Genomic DNA, 17,399 nt, shown 5'->3' with positions numbered 1-17,399 from the left:
CCACAAGACTGTTATGACCTGTTTAACGATCATCATAATCCTAAATCTTTGAAAGTTTTTAATATATATGTATTTGTTAATATATATGTATTTAATATTTGGATTTTTTTAATCGTATGTATATTTATATACGTTTTAAAACAAATTTGCATCATATTACAAAAATATTAAGTCATTTCCGCTATTAATTTCAACTATGACAACTTCCACTACTGAGAAACCTGGAAATGTTAAAAGGGTCCATTCACAACAGCTGTTAGACATTTTTACAGCAAATTCTCCAAATTAAATTCCCTAATCAGGGAAAGAAAACTAAAGCAACACATGCCTTTATGTGATCTTCCATTAATACAAAAAATATTTACAGAAGTCTCCAGGCCGTTAAAAAAAATCATTTTAGCCCCTTTATAAGTCTAAAATTTAGTTCATAATGCTCTTAAAAAAGTCAAATTTGATTTGAAGAAACCTGCCGAAACCCTGTTATTTAAATATAAAAAGATTGTAAAATTGTTAAATATTTATTAACATTTTAAATAACTGCTTTCTTATTGTATGTAGTTCCAAATGAAATTATCACTCCAGTGATTAATATTATATTAATAATAATAAACAACATTAGAGTGATTTCTGAAGGATCATGTTACTCTGAAGACTGGAGTAATGAAGCTGAAAATTCATATTTAAAATCACTGGAATAAGTTATTAAATTAAATTAAATTTTAAACTACTTTTGAACAGTTATTTTATAGTGCAATAACATTTCACAATTTTACAATTTGTACTATATTTGTGATGAAATAAATGCAGCTTTAGTGAACAGGATAAGCTTATTTTAAAACATTTAAAAATGCTTCTGACCCCAAACTTTTGACCGGTAGTGTGTATATAAAACATGATATTTCTAAATGTATTTTTAAAATATTTATTGTGTGGTGTTTTTCAATTCTAAATTTTTTCAATATTGTTAAAATTTGTAATTGAAAAAAAAACCACAATAAATATAAAAATATATTCATATAACTTACAAATGTGCAATAAAAAAAAAAATTATATATATATATATATATATATATATATATATATATATATATATATATATATATATATATATATATATATATATATATTTATTTATTTATTTATAGATATAGATAGATAGATAGATAGATAGATAGATAGATAGATAGATAGATAGATAGATAGATAGATAGATAGATAGATCGTTGGTTCGAGCCTCGTCTGGGTCAGTTAGCATATCTGTGGAGTTTGCATGTTCTCCCTGTGTTGGTGTGGGTTTCCTTCAGGTGCTCCGGTTTCCCCCACAAGTCCAAAAACATATGCTATAGGTGAATTGGGTTAGCTAAATTGTCCGTAGTGTACGAGTGGGAATGAGAGTGTATGGGTTTCCCAGTGATGGGTTGTGGCTGGAAGGGCGTCTGCTGCGTAAGTTGGCGGTTCATTCCACTGTGATGACCCCTGATTAATAAAGGGACTAAGGCGAAAAGAATATGAATGGATGGGAAAAAATATATATATACATATTTATATTTAGAATAATTATTAATTATTACTTAAAAATAATTTTACTCTCAAATAATGATTTTCAGATGGCACTTAGAGGTTTTTGCATCTAAATTCTTCAAATTAAGAGGATTTTTGGATTGATTAAGTTTTGACAGTATGCTGAAGCCTCCTTGATTGAAAACTATTGCTTGATGTAGCACACAGGGTTTACAGTAGAGTGGTTAATTATAGCTTTTATGACTGCACATCATTTGACACTTTTTGTTTTTTAACTAATAGATAAATAAGATGTCAGTCCTTTGCTGATATATGAAGATAATTGCAGTGCTTGTATCTCAAGTGAAATCTGTTAAAACAAAAGCCCACTGACATCTCTACAGTAGGAGAACTTTACTAGTTCAGTGTCTATGCTAAATTCATTCAATTTCTTTTTGGCTCAGTCCCTTTATTAATCAGGGGTCGCCACAGCGGAATGAACCGCCAACTTATCCAGCATATGTTTTATGCAGTGGATGCCCTTCCAGCTGCAACCCATCACTGGGAAACATCCATACACTACGGCCAATTTAGCTTATCCAATTTACCTGTACCACATGTCTTTGGACTGTGGAGGAAACCGGAGCACCCGGAGGAAACCCACGAGAACACGGGGAGAACATGCAAACTCCACACAGAAATGCCAATTTACCTAGCTGGGGCTCGAACCAGTGATCTTCTTGCTGTGAGGCGATCGTGCTACCCACCACGCCACCGTGACACCCTCCGTGCTAAATAAAAACACTAATTTTACTGACCCTATAGATTTAAACAGTAGCATATATCACACGTGTGTTTTTGTTTCTTTAAGACATGAGTCCATTTAGAGAGAAAAATGACCTGCAATAAAAGCAAAGAATGCAGAAGACTCTTGTACACAACACAGCCTGCATTACACTGCTCCCTAGTGGCTGCTAGTAATATTCTTCCTGCAGTCCAAATAATGATAAAAAATGATTACATAAAATTTATTGTTGTAGATTTACAAAACTAGAAAGACAGAGCATGGAGTAATATACTGAACACTGACTTTAAAGTACACAACTGGGAGAGCTGACATGGGGAAATATGAATTGAAATGAATCCGTGAGCTAGTTACAAAACCAAAATAAGCATAAAACAATGCGTAGGGTTCCAGTGCCATTAGTTTAGGATCGATTCTATACTTGTATCTTATGTATGCAGACTTCATAAAAACTGTGTGTGCAGCATATGATGATTACAAACAGAACTGTATTTAATAAGAGTACACTTACTGGCCACTTTATTAGGTACACCTTTCTGGTATACTTGATTCGCGCTTTATGACATGGCGTGTTATCTTGCTGGAAATAACTATCAGAAGATTGTGGTCATAAAGAGATGGACATGGTCAGCAACAATACTCAGGAAGGCTGTGGCACCGGCACAATGTTCAATTGGTACTAACGGGCCCAAAGTGTGCCAAGAAAATGCCAAACCATTACACCGCCATCCTGAACCATGTTGTTGATTCCAAATTCTGACCCTACATCTGAATGTTGCAGCAGAAATCCAGTCTCATCAGACCAGGCAACGTTTTTCCAATCTTCTAATGTCCAACTTTGGAGTGGTTATTTGAGTTACTGTTGCCTTTCTATCAGCTCGAACCAGTCTGGCCATTCTCCTCTGACATCAACAAGTCATTTGCGCCCACAGAACTGCCGATCACTGGATATTTTCTCTTTTTTTAGACCATTGTCTGTAAACCTTAGGGATGGCTGTGCGTGAAAATCCCAGTAGATCAGCAGTTTCTGAAATACTCAGACAAACCCGTTTGGCACCAACAACCATGCCATGTTCAAAGTCACTTAAATCACCTTTCTTCCTCATTCTGATGCTCAGTTTGAACTGCAGCAGATCGTCTTGACCATGTCTACATGCCTAAATGCATGTAGTTGTTGCCATGTGATTCACTGATTAGAAATTTGAGATAACTTGCAGTTGGACAGGTGTACCTAATAAAGTGGCCAGTGAGTGTATATGTATATACAGTAGGGTTTTGTAAACTTCAAATCGACAAGGCTGCCGTCTTAAACCTGCTTAAATCACCTTTAAACCAGGCTTGTTATAGTTGTAGCTTTTAATATCATTTTACAGGACACTGTAAAGTTTGTACAAATTTACGCCCATAATGGAAACGCTTCAGTTTTGTGTCACAAACCATGGTGTAACGTTTCATCATTTAAACAGACTGTTATAATAAAAGTGATGCATGCATTAGAATGATACGCCTTTGATGTATAGTTACAAGATCAGATGAAAACTGTAGGGTGATTAGAAAGACCAGGCACTGTTAAGAGCATCTTCTTCAAAATGATTGTATTACTAAACTAAATGGCGTACAGTATGCTGTGTATGTACAAGTTTTAAAAAAATGGCATGGATGTAGGGTCTTCAACATGTATGAGGGGTTTTGTTTGGGATGAGCCCTTGGGGTCCAGTGGAACGGCTCGAGAGCTGACGTGGAGGTACGACAGATGGCAGGCGGACAGATCTGTATTTACACTGCCACCATCTCACGCTCTGGCTTCTTTTTCACCTTCTCCTTCTCCCGCACTGAAACATACAACATGTTCTTTAAGCATCTGCATGGTGTATGAATAGTAGTGTAGTCATCCAGTGTCTATATACAGTGTCTTAAATATACTGATGCTCGATACTATTTTCAAAGCCACAGGGAAAAATGGCAACAGCTAGATTCAAATGACAGTATTTATGCACGTCTTCATATTTATATGCCAGATTGAAAAACTCAAGCATGGCTCAGTAGCCGGGTTTCAATCCAAAGGTGAAGCAAATATTTTTTAATTTTACAAAAAATAAATGAATTAAAACAGCAAATTAGGTTTGTTTTGTATCAGCTTGTTGGAGCAGCTGACTGTAGTATTGGTAACCTAGTAAGCAACAGTAAACAAGTCAAGCGTGATCATGTGGGTGTAATGTTCTCTATGTCAGTGTTTATTCAGTAAATGCTCTGATTATTCTCTTTTTTTTTGTACAAGTTCATATCCATATCCTTAAAACCTTTTTTTGCTATTGAATTGGATTTTTATTTAAATATAAGGCGTTTCCATTACGTTGTTTTGAGTTTCTCATGTGACGCTGCAAAATGCACAATAAACCAGCTACTGATACGATTTTTTACTACTAAAGATTCACTAACGTGCCAAAAACCATGTATCATTTTCATTAATTTTGCCATGGATGTAGCATAATGCATTTCACAATTTTTCACATTACAATTTTAGTGATAGAGAAAAAAACACCAATAAAGCCAATAAAGGTAAAACATTATTGAAGACATGCAAACAAATAAGCAAAGTATAATCAGTAACAAATGTGCTCATTAAAACAGTCCTTAGCATGTTTCAGGAAGTCTAATTTAGTAGTTTTTTTGTTATTGATTTATTGTTAATGACTATCATTAATATATTTTTTCCTCAACTGTTTACTTTCTCTTTAGACTTTAAAGAGTGGTATTGTGTTTACAGTCCTTATCGGTCACGATGTCCCACAGGTAGGACATTTCTCATTCATTATGAACGACCAACTTATCCAGCATGTTTTACGCAGCGGATGCCCTTCCAGCTGCAACCCATCACTGGGAAACATCCTTAGACACTACGGATGATTTAGCCAACCCAATTCACCTATACCACATGTTTTTGGACTTGTGGGGGAAACCGGAGCATCCGGAGGAAACCCACACAAACACAGGGAGAACATGCAAACTCCACACAGCAACCAATACATTACAATCAAACCTTCTTGCTGCGAGGTGAACATGCTACCCACTGCGCCACCATGCAGCCCAGGAAATTTCTCAGTGCATTAAAAATATGTATATAATAATTATTTAAAACTGAACTTATTGTGGCGAACTATATATAATATGCATATGATTATCGACTTTGTACCATTTCTTTTTTATTCAAATAACTATTATAATATTAAGTAAAGATATTTTGTAAATTTCCAACTGTAAATAGATCAAAACCCATTTTTTATAGCAATGTGCATTTCTGTATTTTTATATTTTTTCTAATTTGAACCCTCAGATTCCAGATTTTCCAATTGTTGCATCTCAGTTATTCTGCATCTGCCAAATATTGTCCTATCCTACTGAAATAAGCATCAACAGAAGGCTTAATCAGCTTTTGTCTTGTATAAATCTAAATTTTTTCTAAAAAAAAAAAAAAAACACTATGCTAATGTGGTCCAAGGACATGTTCCATTTTTTAAGTGTAATCTCAAAAATTGGGATTAAAGTTAGGGGGTTATAACTGGTATGGATGTGATCAGACATATTTAGACTATCCAGTGAAGTGCAGGAGCATGTAACAGAGCTCAACTTTTGTATTTGTAACAGAGAAAGACACACAAACAATGCATGAGTATTGTGTTCTAAACTGAAAAGCACATGGAGTTGCAACTATGAACTAAGCCATTTAAAAACTCCGGAATATTAACAAACATCAATGATTCTGGCAACGCTAATGTATGCATAGTATTTTTATACAGAAATAGAGAAGAAAACACAGACCTGGCTCTTGCTCTGGAACCTCTGGTAGCTCTTCTCCAGGCACCTCAGGAAGTTCAAGGTCAGCATCTCCCTGAACAGACACACACACACACATAGGATGTATAAAACACAAATGGAAACACACCATCAGAATAAAGGGCTGTTGGGAGTGTGTTGCCGCCAGACCTGAGTAATGGCCTCCAGCTCTGCTAGCACAGCCTCCTCATCCTCCTGGGTCAGAGATCCTGCCAGCATCTCATCAATTTGCTGCACAGACACAGATAATGGGAATGAGAGTTTTAAAGCAAACAGTTCTAGATCGCTCACAGAGATACAAAGTGCAATGCGAAGAGATCCAGTGTGTCTTATGGCTGCATGATTCAGTTCAGACGGCATGATTTTCAAAGTAGTCGTGTCACGGACGGTTTACACTGCATGACTATCTAGGGTAGCATTCTGTCTGTGCTGTGTTTACACTGTAAGATGGATCAAATTTCACACTGCGTGACTTTACAATAGGTGAATCGCCGATCCAAATAAATGGGTCTAAATAAACTGAAAATGAGCACTTTTAACTTTTCCCCCAACCTCCCGCTGGCCTGCAGGTACCCATACTAGTGCATGCTGCTCTCATTGGCTGTAGGTAATCGCTGATGCTATTTTCAATTAGAACACATTTCACACGGCATGATTTGAATCGCCAACAGGTCCATATATTTAGCATGCCAAATATCTCATGGGTATTGGTGACTCCTTGATAGTTCAAACTGTGTGATTGTCACTCACTTGAATGAGCACCGATTTGCCTGTGATTTCAGGCATTTCTCAGCGATTTCTCAAAACTTGTTGGCGAGTGAAAAATCAGGACTAAAATCATGCAGTCTGAACTCAGCATTAGAGATGGATGTAGCTGCCTGTCAGTACTTCAGGATCAGATTCTCCACATGTAAGACTCTAAGGGCTCCCGTAGTCAAAAGAAATGATTTTTAAGAACATCAAAAAATACAGAACCTTGTACTTATTTAGCTTAATCACATAATCTTTTATGTTTTATTTACATAAATGTATGTGTTAAACTGAATTTCACCTATATTTAAGTTTTCTTTTTACAAAAGTTTATAAAATATAAAAATAAGTTTATAATTTTCAGTTATATTTCTAAAACATTATACATTTCTATTTTTTTCTGGCAGTTTTTGATTCGTTTTTGAATTAAATATTTTTTAATTATGTTCAATTACATATAATAATTTCTACTCAACATTTTTAGAGCTTGATACAACTAGAACAATGTTATATTTAAATTATTATTATTTGCAATGGATTTTAAGCCTTTAATTATTTCAATAACATTTGCATTGAATTTTCCATTTAACAAATAAAAATGAGAAATGTAAAACATTACTACATGATTTTCAATTGAAGAAATAGTTTGTGACAAAGTTTTTGCAAGCTCTTTTAATAGACAGTCAGGTTTTCTTTATGGATTTATTTTCTTTATAAATTTTTATATATTTTTTTTAATTCAGCTATTTACTCCAATTATTGTTAACTTGACAACATAATTTGTAAAGAAATAAAATGCAAACGAGGACCCCATTGAACCCTATTCAGTGTATAGCTCAGTCAGTGTATATATGGAGTCCTTTGACATTTTCAGAGTGTGAGCAGTAAAATTTACCTTCTGATACTCAATGGCATCATGTGTTTCATCCATGATTTTCTCCACTTCCTCTATGGACAGCATCTGGTTACAAAAAAAAAAAAAAGAGTAAAGTGAAGTTAAATTCACCAGTACATTGTACTAAATGTGATGATAAATAACACTCATTTCTCATTACATACCTCGTGCATTTTCTTCAGGCAATCATTGCCAACTTTCAATCCTTCAATAACTTTCATCTCTATTTGTGCAAATTCAATATCTTGTACCTGTAAAAAACAAAATAAAGAATTACAATAAATGTTGCAGTCTTGTAAACATGTCATACATCATGTCCTCTGCGTAAAATGTTTTATTTACCATTCGCTCCAGGTTACTAATTTGATTTTCTGTCTTTTCCAGTAACTGATCCTGGTAGCGTTTCTTCTTCAGGAGTAGGAGTGCTTTACTATACACACAAAACATTAGAAGATAGTTTTAATGGAAAGCTTGACCTTCTAGTTCTACAAGTAACAAGAAGTCAGACATGACTGTACTCACTCTTTCTTGCCATCTTTCATTAACTGTTTGGCCAGTTGTCGCTCCTTCTCCATCTGAAGCGTGATCCTCTTCTGATACTGCTTCAGTTTATCTCTCTGCTGTTTCAGTTGCTGCTCACACACATAAATAAAAGAGAAACATTAAATATTAAATGAGACGTAGATGTAGACTAACGATCCTTTTAGTGCATTTCCCGAAGATATATAAATATATACATATAAATATATTAAGATGATATGCGTAACACCTTTATTTTACATATACAAGTTCTCTAATCATAAAGATTAGCCAGTTAGCAGTTGTTAAACACACCAGCACAGCTCTGTCTTGCTCGGTCACCCGAGTTGCTTTCTTTTTCCCGAAAAGATTTCCCATGTCGATGCCGCATCCCCGCCACTATCTGTCCAGACAGGGGTGGTGTTTCTGAAATTCAGAAAATGTTAAATCCACAGGCCTCAATACTGTCAGTCCATAACAGAAACACTAAAGTCTGAGGTGTGGAGAAGAAAACAGCTACCCAGCCTACCGGAAGATACGTACTTCAAAATAAAAGCCACTGAGGTAAGTATGTGTACTAGTCAATACGGTCAATATTAGTAATAGTATATAGAGCATACTAATAATAACATAATATGTTCTATATACTAGTATGTAAGATGATTCCGATTTGGCTATTTATTAAATTATCTATTTCATTAATTGTTTATTAGTCGTTTTTTAAACTATTTTATTAATAATTTATTTTATTAATTGTCTAATTATTTTAATAATTCATCATCATCGTTGTTTTTATGGTTATTAATGTTAATAATAGTCAGTAATATATTTTTTTATTGTAAATATGTACAAACTTAGTACAAGAATGTACATCTCACAACAATTATGAAAAAAAAAAAGAGAGAAATTGTATTAGCTATACAATCAAAGTAGAAACCGATGCCAGGGGTAAAATAAACAAATAAATAGGTAATAATAGATAATAAATAAAAGTAAATAAAATAATAAATGATAATAATAATAATAAAAACATTTATTTATTTAAATGAAATTTACATAATGCTTCATGTGTTTTTTTTTTAACCTTTTCTGTTTCCAATGTTACACAGTGTAGTACCATATTGTTTAATCTCCATTATAAAATGTTCACAATATGGCTCAGCTTTGGCCCATTTCTTGACATGAACATGGCATTTTCCAAGTAATATTATTAGCTGTATAAGAAAATAAATCTTACTTTTTGAATCAAATCCATCCTGTACTAAAGCAAATCATATAATCCAATTTTGTATTAGTGTAGCAAATGTCCTCGAAATAAAGTTAGAAACATCAATCCCAAATAATCTTGAGTACACATTGAAATGACAAATGATTAACAGATTCTTTAACAATACCACAAAAATTGCAAGTTTTCTCTGTCCACTTAATAAATTCTGTGTACAATTATAAAAGAAAAGCTAAAAAAAATGTATTTGTAAGTAACGATACCTTCTTCCACTCCGTGTTTCCAAATTTAGATGACCAGAAGACTGCTGAACATGGTATATGATTCTTTTAAATATATTTTATATAGATATATTTCTAATATATCTATTACTACATTTATCTTTAACATAATAGTCAGTAATAGGTATGTGGAGAATGTAAGTGATTCCTTTATGCCTGTTTATTATTATTATTGCTGCTGTTTTTGTTGTTGTTATTATTGTCATTAGTACGAAGACAATAACAATAAATAAATAAATATGCAAACAAATAAATAAAATAATTAATAAATCCACAAATTCCTACTTAAATAAAACAATAATTAAATATACAAATAAATATATATATAAAAAACCACAAATTACTGCATAAAAAATATATAAATAGTGTGGGCGGATTAATAATTAAATAAATTACACGGATGTTGGGGAATAAGAAAATGCTAAACTGAAAGTAGATTTTTTTCCCCCCTTTTACACCGCACTATTAATTATTTAAATATTTATTTATCCAAGAATTTGTAGATTTATATACACATTTATATATTTGTGTATTTATTTATTTATTGTTTTATTTATGCAGGAATTTGTAGATTTATATATACATTTATTCATTTATTTGCGTATTAATTTATTGTTTTATTTAGGCAAGAATTAGATTTATTCACTTATTTATTTATTTGCTTATTTATTTATTTATAGTTTTATTTATGCAGGAATTAGAGTATATATTTATTCATTTTTTTATTTATTTGCGTATGTATTTATTTATTATTTTATTTATGCAGGAGTTTGTGTATATATTTTTTCATTTATTTGCATATTTATTTATTTATTGTTTTATTTATGCAGGAATTGGTGTACAGTATATATTTATTAATTTATTTGTGTATTTATTTATTTATTGCTTTATGCAGGAGTTTGTAGATTTATAAATGCAATTTTTATTTGCGTATTTATTTGTTTATTGTTTTATTTATGCAGGAGTTTGTTTATATATTTATTCATTTATTTATTTGCATATTTATTTATTGTTTTTGCAGGTTTCATCCTCCATACATTAGTAGTAGTAGTAGTAGTAGTAGTATAGCCAGTATTAGTACAGTATTTATTATTAATATTGTTATTGTTGTTGTCATATTGTTATTGTTGTAAACAAAAAAGGTATCCAGACTTCTAAAACCTACTCACTGGCTGACATGTTTTTTTACTGTCTAGGACAAGATAACAGTGTGCAGCACAGCTTCTAAAGATTGCTATTCTTTACAGACTAATTCACTGAGCAGTTCATATCAGGTCACGTTTCATTTCATTTGTCAAAAAGTGAAAGTTAAATCTCCTGCATCATCAAGAACTACTTCATCATGACCGGATGTGGACGTGGCACACACTCTCAGTTCTTCCGGTGCGCGTGAGGAAGGGATTAAACGTCCGTCTCGCTGCTCTCTTTCCGTGAAAGAACGGCAGCCCAACCGCGTTTACCGGCGTTTCGAACCGGAACGGAGTATTGACGACTCGTTCGTTAACCAATCGAGCAGTTTGTGAGGTGAGCTGTCAGATGCCGCTGGGTATTTCTTCTTTAATTTGGTGGTTTATTTTCCTGTCACTGCTAGCTTAGCTTTAGCACATCCAGCGCGAGCCGCAGCGTCGAGTCATTTGTTGAGTTCAGTTCGTATTTAATACACTACACTGACATATTTCACTGCTATTTATACAATGTAAGTGCTGATTAGAGTGAGATACATGTTGACAGACCTAATGGGTCATTTTTTGGTTCACTTTTATTAACCGGGATTTGTAAACATCCCATGTTAGCTTTAGCAAGAGGTGAAAGAGTGAGTGGATTTGATGTCCTCATATGCTGTTTAGTAAATTTAAGAATGAAGTCATATGTTCAACCTTAGCTAGTGTTATGTAACCTAATTGCAGAGATAATAATATGTTATTAACTTCGTAATGGGGCGTGTTGGTGCTGAATGCATCGGTTTGAGTTGTATGTTATGGTTTTGTTTCTTGTTTGAAACAAACTTCTTGTTTGACATTTCAACTTTAGTTTAGTGAGTTTCTACTTGGATTATTCTTTTAAAAATACATTTCCTTGGTGTAATAAGCGAATATTGATGTTTACTGTTTATTTTTTCCTCTATTTGCATACATTAAAAGTAAAAGCATGAAAGCAGCTGGTTTTCAAATACGTTCGATTTTTCACAGGGAAATACTATTCTTAGATATTAATTTGTTTTCTTTACTTAAAAGAACACAGATAAATTAACTAGTAAGTAGGATATCTGTGAATATCTCTCAAAAACAGATTTGACCTTATGTGCCCTATAGTAAATTATTGGATAACTTCTGGTATCTGGGTTGTTTTCTTTTTCTTAGACCACACCTACTATGTAACGTGTTTATATTGCAGTTTTACATGGTTTCTTCTAGTAATAAAAAATATATTAATTTGCCGTTAAAAAACAGTCATGGGAGTTAATGTTTTTTGCTTTGCAATAAAAATGTACATCTTCATATCTCAGTATTTTAGTTTTTCCTGTACAAATATTAGGGCTGAAAAATATATCAATTGATCATTGATATCGCAATGTATCTGCAATAATCACATTGCAGGATTTGATTATTTATTAAAGATTAAGCAGATGAAGATATTATTTAATATCATTATTATTTAATTAGTTATACAATGATAACCATGTTATTTTACATTAAATTGTTACATTTCTCTACTTTAATACTGTTTGACTTCCCAAAAAACAATAAAGCACTGTTTATTTATTTATTTTTACTTGTAATTTATTACATTTTATGCAGATGCAGAAACTAATACATCATTTAGAATCTGGTGAAATTAAATTCACATCGCAAAATATTTTGCAGCAAAGCAAAATATCACAATGTCAGATTTTTCCAATATCGTGCAACCCTAACAAATATCTCAAACACAAAACCTTCAACTGAGATGCAAAGTAATGACATGACAGTCTTGTTTAATAAGAAATCCAATAAAATTAGATGAGAGTGCTTAAAAACAAGAACAAATGTCTGTTATTGAAGTATAAAAATATCTTTCTTTGAATTGGGTACACTTTTTGTTTTGGTCATATTACAGAAAACAAGATGTCACATTTTGCATCCAATAAAGGATTTTTGAACAACAAGACAGTTTTTTTTTTTTTTTTTTTTTGTAGTTCAAGTAGTTGTTTTACATTGTGATCATAAAGTATATTGTTTTGAGTGTAGTTATTTTCATATTCTAGTGTTTGAGTTATTTTAAAGTCAGCTAATATTAATACAAAAAGTAGAACTTTAAAAAGAAATAACAATAAATACAATTACACATACATTATAATCTGAAGATACAAGTAAAAAATTTAAATTTGCAAACAATACAATTACACTTCAGGGCATATGGCAAGGAGTGCAAACCAGAGTTGTGCAGATGCAAAACAGTATAGTGCAAAAAGCTTGTAAACATGATAATTATGATTAGAGTGTCCTAATATACAGGAAGGTAGTACGAGGTATTATCATATCTGAAACATTCAATTTTTAAAAAATTGTTATTATTATTATTATTTTTTTAATTTAATAATAATTCAATCCATAATTTTATGAAGTTGTATTTTAATAGTTTGACATGTTAGAAATACAATTCATTGTGTTCTTCTTTTATAAATATGTATTTTGCCAACATGTTATACCCTTTTTTATTGTTATTGTTTTTTAAATATTATTTAAAAGTATATTTGAAAAAGTTTTAAGACTCCCAAACTCTTTAAAATAAAGTTACTACTATGACGTCTTCGATTTAGGCCATGAAACCAGTTGCTTGGATCTAGAGGCTTGCTACTCGAGTTTGAATCTCATACCTGCAGCTCCACGTCTGTTGCTTTTGCTTTATTGTCAATTTATTACCCATGTTATATGTGGCTTAAATTCCTCTAGAGTAGATTCAGGTCATGAAGTTGGACTGTCAATTCATTTCTAACAGATAGATGGAAAATGAAAAATGAGCGTGTTTATCTCTGAAAGTCCTCACACATGGGATACACACACTGTATACTATTACGGTATCCATTGCCTTGAATTATTCAACATTATTCAAGGCTATGTTGTGCTCCAGCTTCTTGGCTATGGCTTGCTACAAACCAGAGGGCTATTATTTTTTACGCTTCGTGTTTTAAAGTCTAAATATAGGTCAAGGTATTCTTAAAGAATTCCTCACCTATTTTGTTGTTGTGATATCATCTGCTGAGAGAAAGCAAATGTGCTGGCAGTATTTGTGACGTTTGAGTCCACTCTGGATGGTGTTTCATTGATGTTTGTGAAATTGATATGGGGAGACACTATTAAAACAGCATTATCTAAGCAGCTTCAGGAGTTACTACAGTAAACTGTGGATGTGAACGAGTGAGTTGAAGAGCCTCAGGTGTTTGAGGTGGGTGTGGAACGCAATGCATTGACCTCACAAGTCTGTTGTGTTATTAGGGTGTGCTTTGAATATAGGTAAAGTTTGAGCGTCATCAGCAATCCTCCTAGAGATTTAAGCTCGTATAAAGGGCTGAATGTATTATGTTTTTCAAGAATAGATTAAAATTGACATGGAATCAGAAAGAACCTGTTTGTTTAGTACACTGTAAATCCCAACAGCCAACTTTATCAAATAAAATGAGTGCAGTTAACTCAAAATTGACTGAAAGTTAATTCTACTCATTTGAAAAGAGTTTTGATGAGTTATGAGTTAATTAAATACCTCAAACTTAAAGAAGCAAGTTCACAGTACTCGTATAGATTAGTTTTTAACTCAAATGATTTGTAGAAATCGATTTCCTCAACCTGTTTGAGTTGCCTTAACTTATAGGGTTTTATTAGTACTCAATTGATTTGAGTTCTCTTCATTTACACTGAAAAAAGTGTTGCATGCAAAACTGTTGCAAACAATTTATTTTTGTGTTGAATTTAAACAATCAAATTAAATTGAGCAATGTTCAACTTAATTTGTTTGTTTAAATTCAGCTTAAATTGTTTACAACCACTTAACTTAAAAAAATTGAGTAAATCCAAGGAATCATCTTTGAATAATTTTTTCAGTGTATCAGGTTAATTATATTAACAGATTATACATTATATATTATATTAATACATTATATACAAGGCTACTGATGAATTAACCGAATATGCAATAAGATGCGCAAAATGATCACAGTGAAATGAGGTAAGCGCTCGGTTTTTATATGAGCTATAAATGTCTGGCCGTGATGCGCATTTATGCCAGTCTATAAAAAGATAATATAGCTTGAAACACTTTAATATTTTATTGAAGTATGTGAAGTTTGCACAACTAATGTTTGGTCTTATTAACCTGCTATAATTAAATGTCATGTAGCCTACTTTTTGATTACTTGACTGATTAACGGCAGCACCAGTGGACATAAACAAGATCTGTGCGTAACAGGGTTTTATGTAGGGTTGGGTATCGCTTAGGTTTTTTTCAATACCGGTGCTGAATCGATACTTTTAAAACGATAGGTGTCAAAACGGTGCCTGAACTGATACTTTTTAGCCACAAAATTATGGTGGATGACTCTAGAAAAATCTTATATTTGACAAAATCTTTTAAAAAATAATTTCATTAGAACAATATAATTACATTTTAAAGTAAACATCAATTCATATTTTATATATTTGAATTACATTAATTTGTTTCCTTTGATTATTTGTTGGTTAGCATGAATTTAAGATTTGCATTACGAAATTACATTAGCGTACTACTAACCTGTGGGGGGGCTTGCAGGGGCCACGTACTTTTGGGAGCACATTTTTACATATATATCACAAAATACTTAAAATTAATCAAAGTATTTTTTTTTATGTATCACTCTGCAGTCTTCATAAACAAGATAATTAAATAACTTAAACCTAAAATAATTTTTCTTGTTAATTTATTTGACAAGTAACTTTGTACTGGTGTAGGATAACACATTTCTAACATTCAAGTACATCAAGGCACATTGTTGCACCTGTAAACTTTAACAGATAGGCCTACAATTGAAGTCAATTTATTTTGCCCTCCCATTCATTTAAAATAATGTTTCTGAAAATTAGCTTCTGTCTGGCAATATTTTGGCTTTCAATCTATTTTGAAATTGCTGTATTAAGTAGATGGGGCTGTGTGTGTAGCGTGTCAATCAACTGCTGCTGGTGAGCCAGAGCGTGCGTAAGAGCGCAAAGCCGGTATAGATATAACCAAAAGCAAGTTCAGATTATAAATATTTCATTACCAATACTTATCCAAAATTCATTTAATTTTACCCTTCAAATATAATTTTTTTTAGTTGCACCATTAAGAAATCAGGGCACTTTAGAGCCCTGCAATACTTCGTAATAAAACAACTTTATTAACTGGTATTTTTTTTCTAGAAAACCATTTTCGGAATGTTTTGTTTAATAAGGTAAAAAACAGAAACGAAAAAAAAAATCAATTCTGCTCGCAGTGAACTGAATGAAATTTATTTATTTATTTTCATTTTTAAGCCCTATGGCCATACAAATATTTTTCTGAAAAAGTGGATGGTGCAGTAATTTTGATCATCCACGATCAAATATCGTCTTAACGCACACACTGTAAAAAAACAATTCCGTAAAAATACGAAGAATGTACTGGCAGAAAATTACCAGCACATTATCTGTTTTTTTTTTATGGAATTTTCCTTTTAGTGAACGAAAAATTCTATAAAACTTCCGTAAAATGCTAAGAATATACTGGTAATGAAAAAAAAAAAAAAGGAAAATCCAATAAATTTACAGTAAATCCTCAGTACAATTGACTTTCTGTTAAATGATTATACAGAAACGTCAGTAAACTTTGAATAGAAACATAAATTTGTAAACACTTTACCCATAAAATTTTGCTAAGTACATTAAAATATCATTAGAAGGCTAATTTAGCTTTGCAAACATAGAACAACAAATGAAGCACAATGTACACAAAACAATCAATTTTTTTAACATTGCATTCAGTAATTTATTACAAAAGAAGAAAACTATAAGCACTGAAATTGAAACAGGTAACATAAATGTCACAGAAGGAAACGTTAGTATTAGATGAATTTATATTTGTATAATCGCTTCCCTTTGTTATTTTCTGCATTTACTATATTACTCCTTAAACAAATAAATACGGAATCTGAAACAAACCGGCCTGCAGCTTTTGTAAAAATGCACATGCATATTCAAAAACAAAGTTACATGGAACATACAAATTTCTCGTGAGCGTGTAAACATACAATATCAGTACTTCATAAAAATTACCTCAAGTAAAACATTTCAGAATGTAAAAACGGTCCAGCTATACTCAGGGAACAAGACTATTGTCATTTTTTTATGAAAGAGAGGAGCATAAATCAAGAATTCCATGGTGATGTTGAGAGAAGCAAAAAGCAGGACTCCGTGGGTATGTTCAATACTTCTCTGTATGCCAATTTCAGCATTCAAATGTTCAGTGTCTTTAGACAAAGCTCACATTTTCCATGGATTTAAGACATTTAGAACATCCTCAGACTCACATTCATCTCAGCCTATGACCATCGTCCAGGATTTATTT

The 17,399-nt window shown here is 32.2% G+C and overlaps 2 protein-coding genes across 5 annotated transcripts in view; one reads left to right on the top strand and one right to left on the bottom strand.

Moving 5' to 3' along the window:
- Window positions 1–2,514: 2,514 nt before the first annotated feature.
- Window positions 2,515–8,847, bottom strand: chmp6b (charged multivesicular body protein 6b). The gene is made up of 8 exons (XM_056469928.1): window positions 8,619–8,847; window positions 8,307–8,416; window positions 8,127–8,214; window positions 7,949–8,035; window positions 7,785–7,850; window positions 6,290–6,370; window positions 6,125–6,194; window positions 2,515–4,137 (listed from the first exon to the last, which is right to left on the bottom strand). Exons 1-8 carry the CDS (start codon window positions 8,679–8,681, stop codon window positions 4,082–4,084), a joined length of 621 nt encoding a protein of 206 aa, XP_056325903.1. The 5' UTR covers window positions 8,682–8,847; the 3' UTR covers window positions 2,515–4,081.
- A 2,330-nt stretch (window positions 8,848–11,177) lies between these two features.
- sec24c (SEC24 homolog C, COPII coat complex component) overlaps window positions 11,178–17,399 on the top strand; it is a 35,266-nt gene continuing 29,044 nt past the window's right edge. For all 4 annotated transcript variants that reach the window (XM_056468968.1, XM_056468967.1, XM_056468966.1 and 1 more), the window contains exon 1: window positions 11,178–11,333. The gene's annotated coding sequence lies outside the window, so the exon portion shown is untranslated. The remainder of the gene's footprint in view (window positions 11,334–17,399) is intronic.

The sequence above is a fragment of the Danio aesculapii genome, chromosome 12 (assembly GCF_903798145.1).
Source record: "Danio aesculapii chromosome 12, fDanAes4.1, whole genome shotgun sequence".
NCBI lineage: Eukaryota > Metazoa > Chordata > Actinopteri > Cypriniformes > Danionidae > Danio > Danio aesculapii.
This window is presented reverse-complemented; position numbering and strand designations above follow the sequence as displayed.

What these genes read in the sequence shown, in the direction of transcription:
- chmp6b (XM_056469928.1), bottom strand. Translation starts at nt 8,681, where the DNA reads ATGGGAAATCTTTTCGGGAAAAAGAAAGCAACTCGGGTGACCGAGCAA. An exon ending in AGCAAGACAGAGCTGTGCTG is followed by an intron (nt 8,417 to 8,618) that starts GTGTGTTTAACA and finishes GTGTGTGAGCAG; the next exon opens with CAACTGAAACAGCAGAGAGA. An exon ending in ATGAAAGATGGCAAGAAAGA is followed by an intron (nt 8,215 to 8,306) that starts GTGAGTACAGTC and finishes TTGTGTGTATAG; the next exon opens with TAAAGCACTCCTACTCCTGA.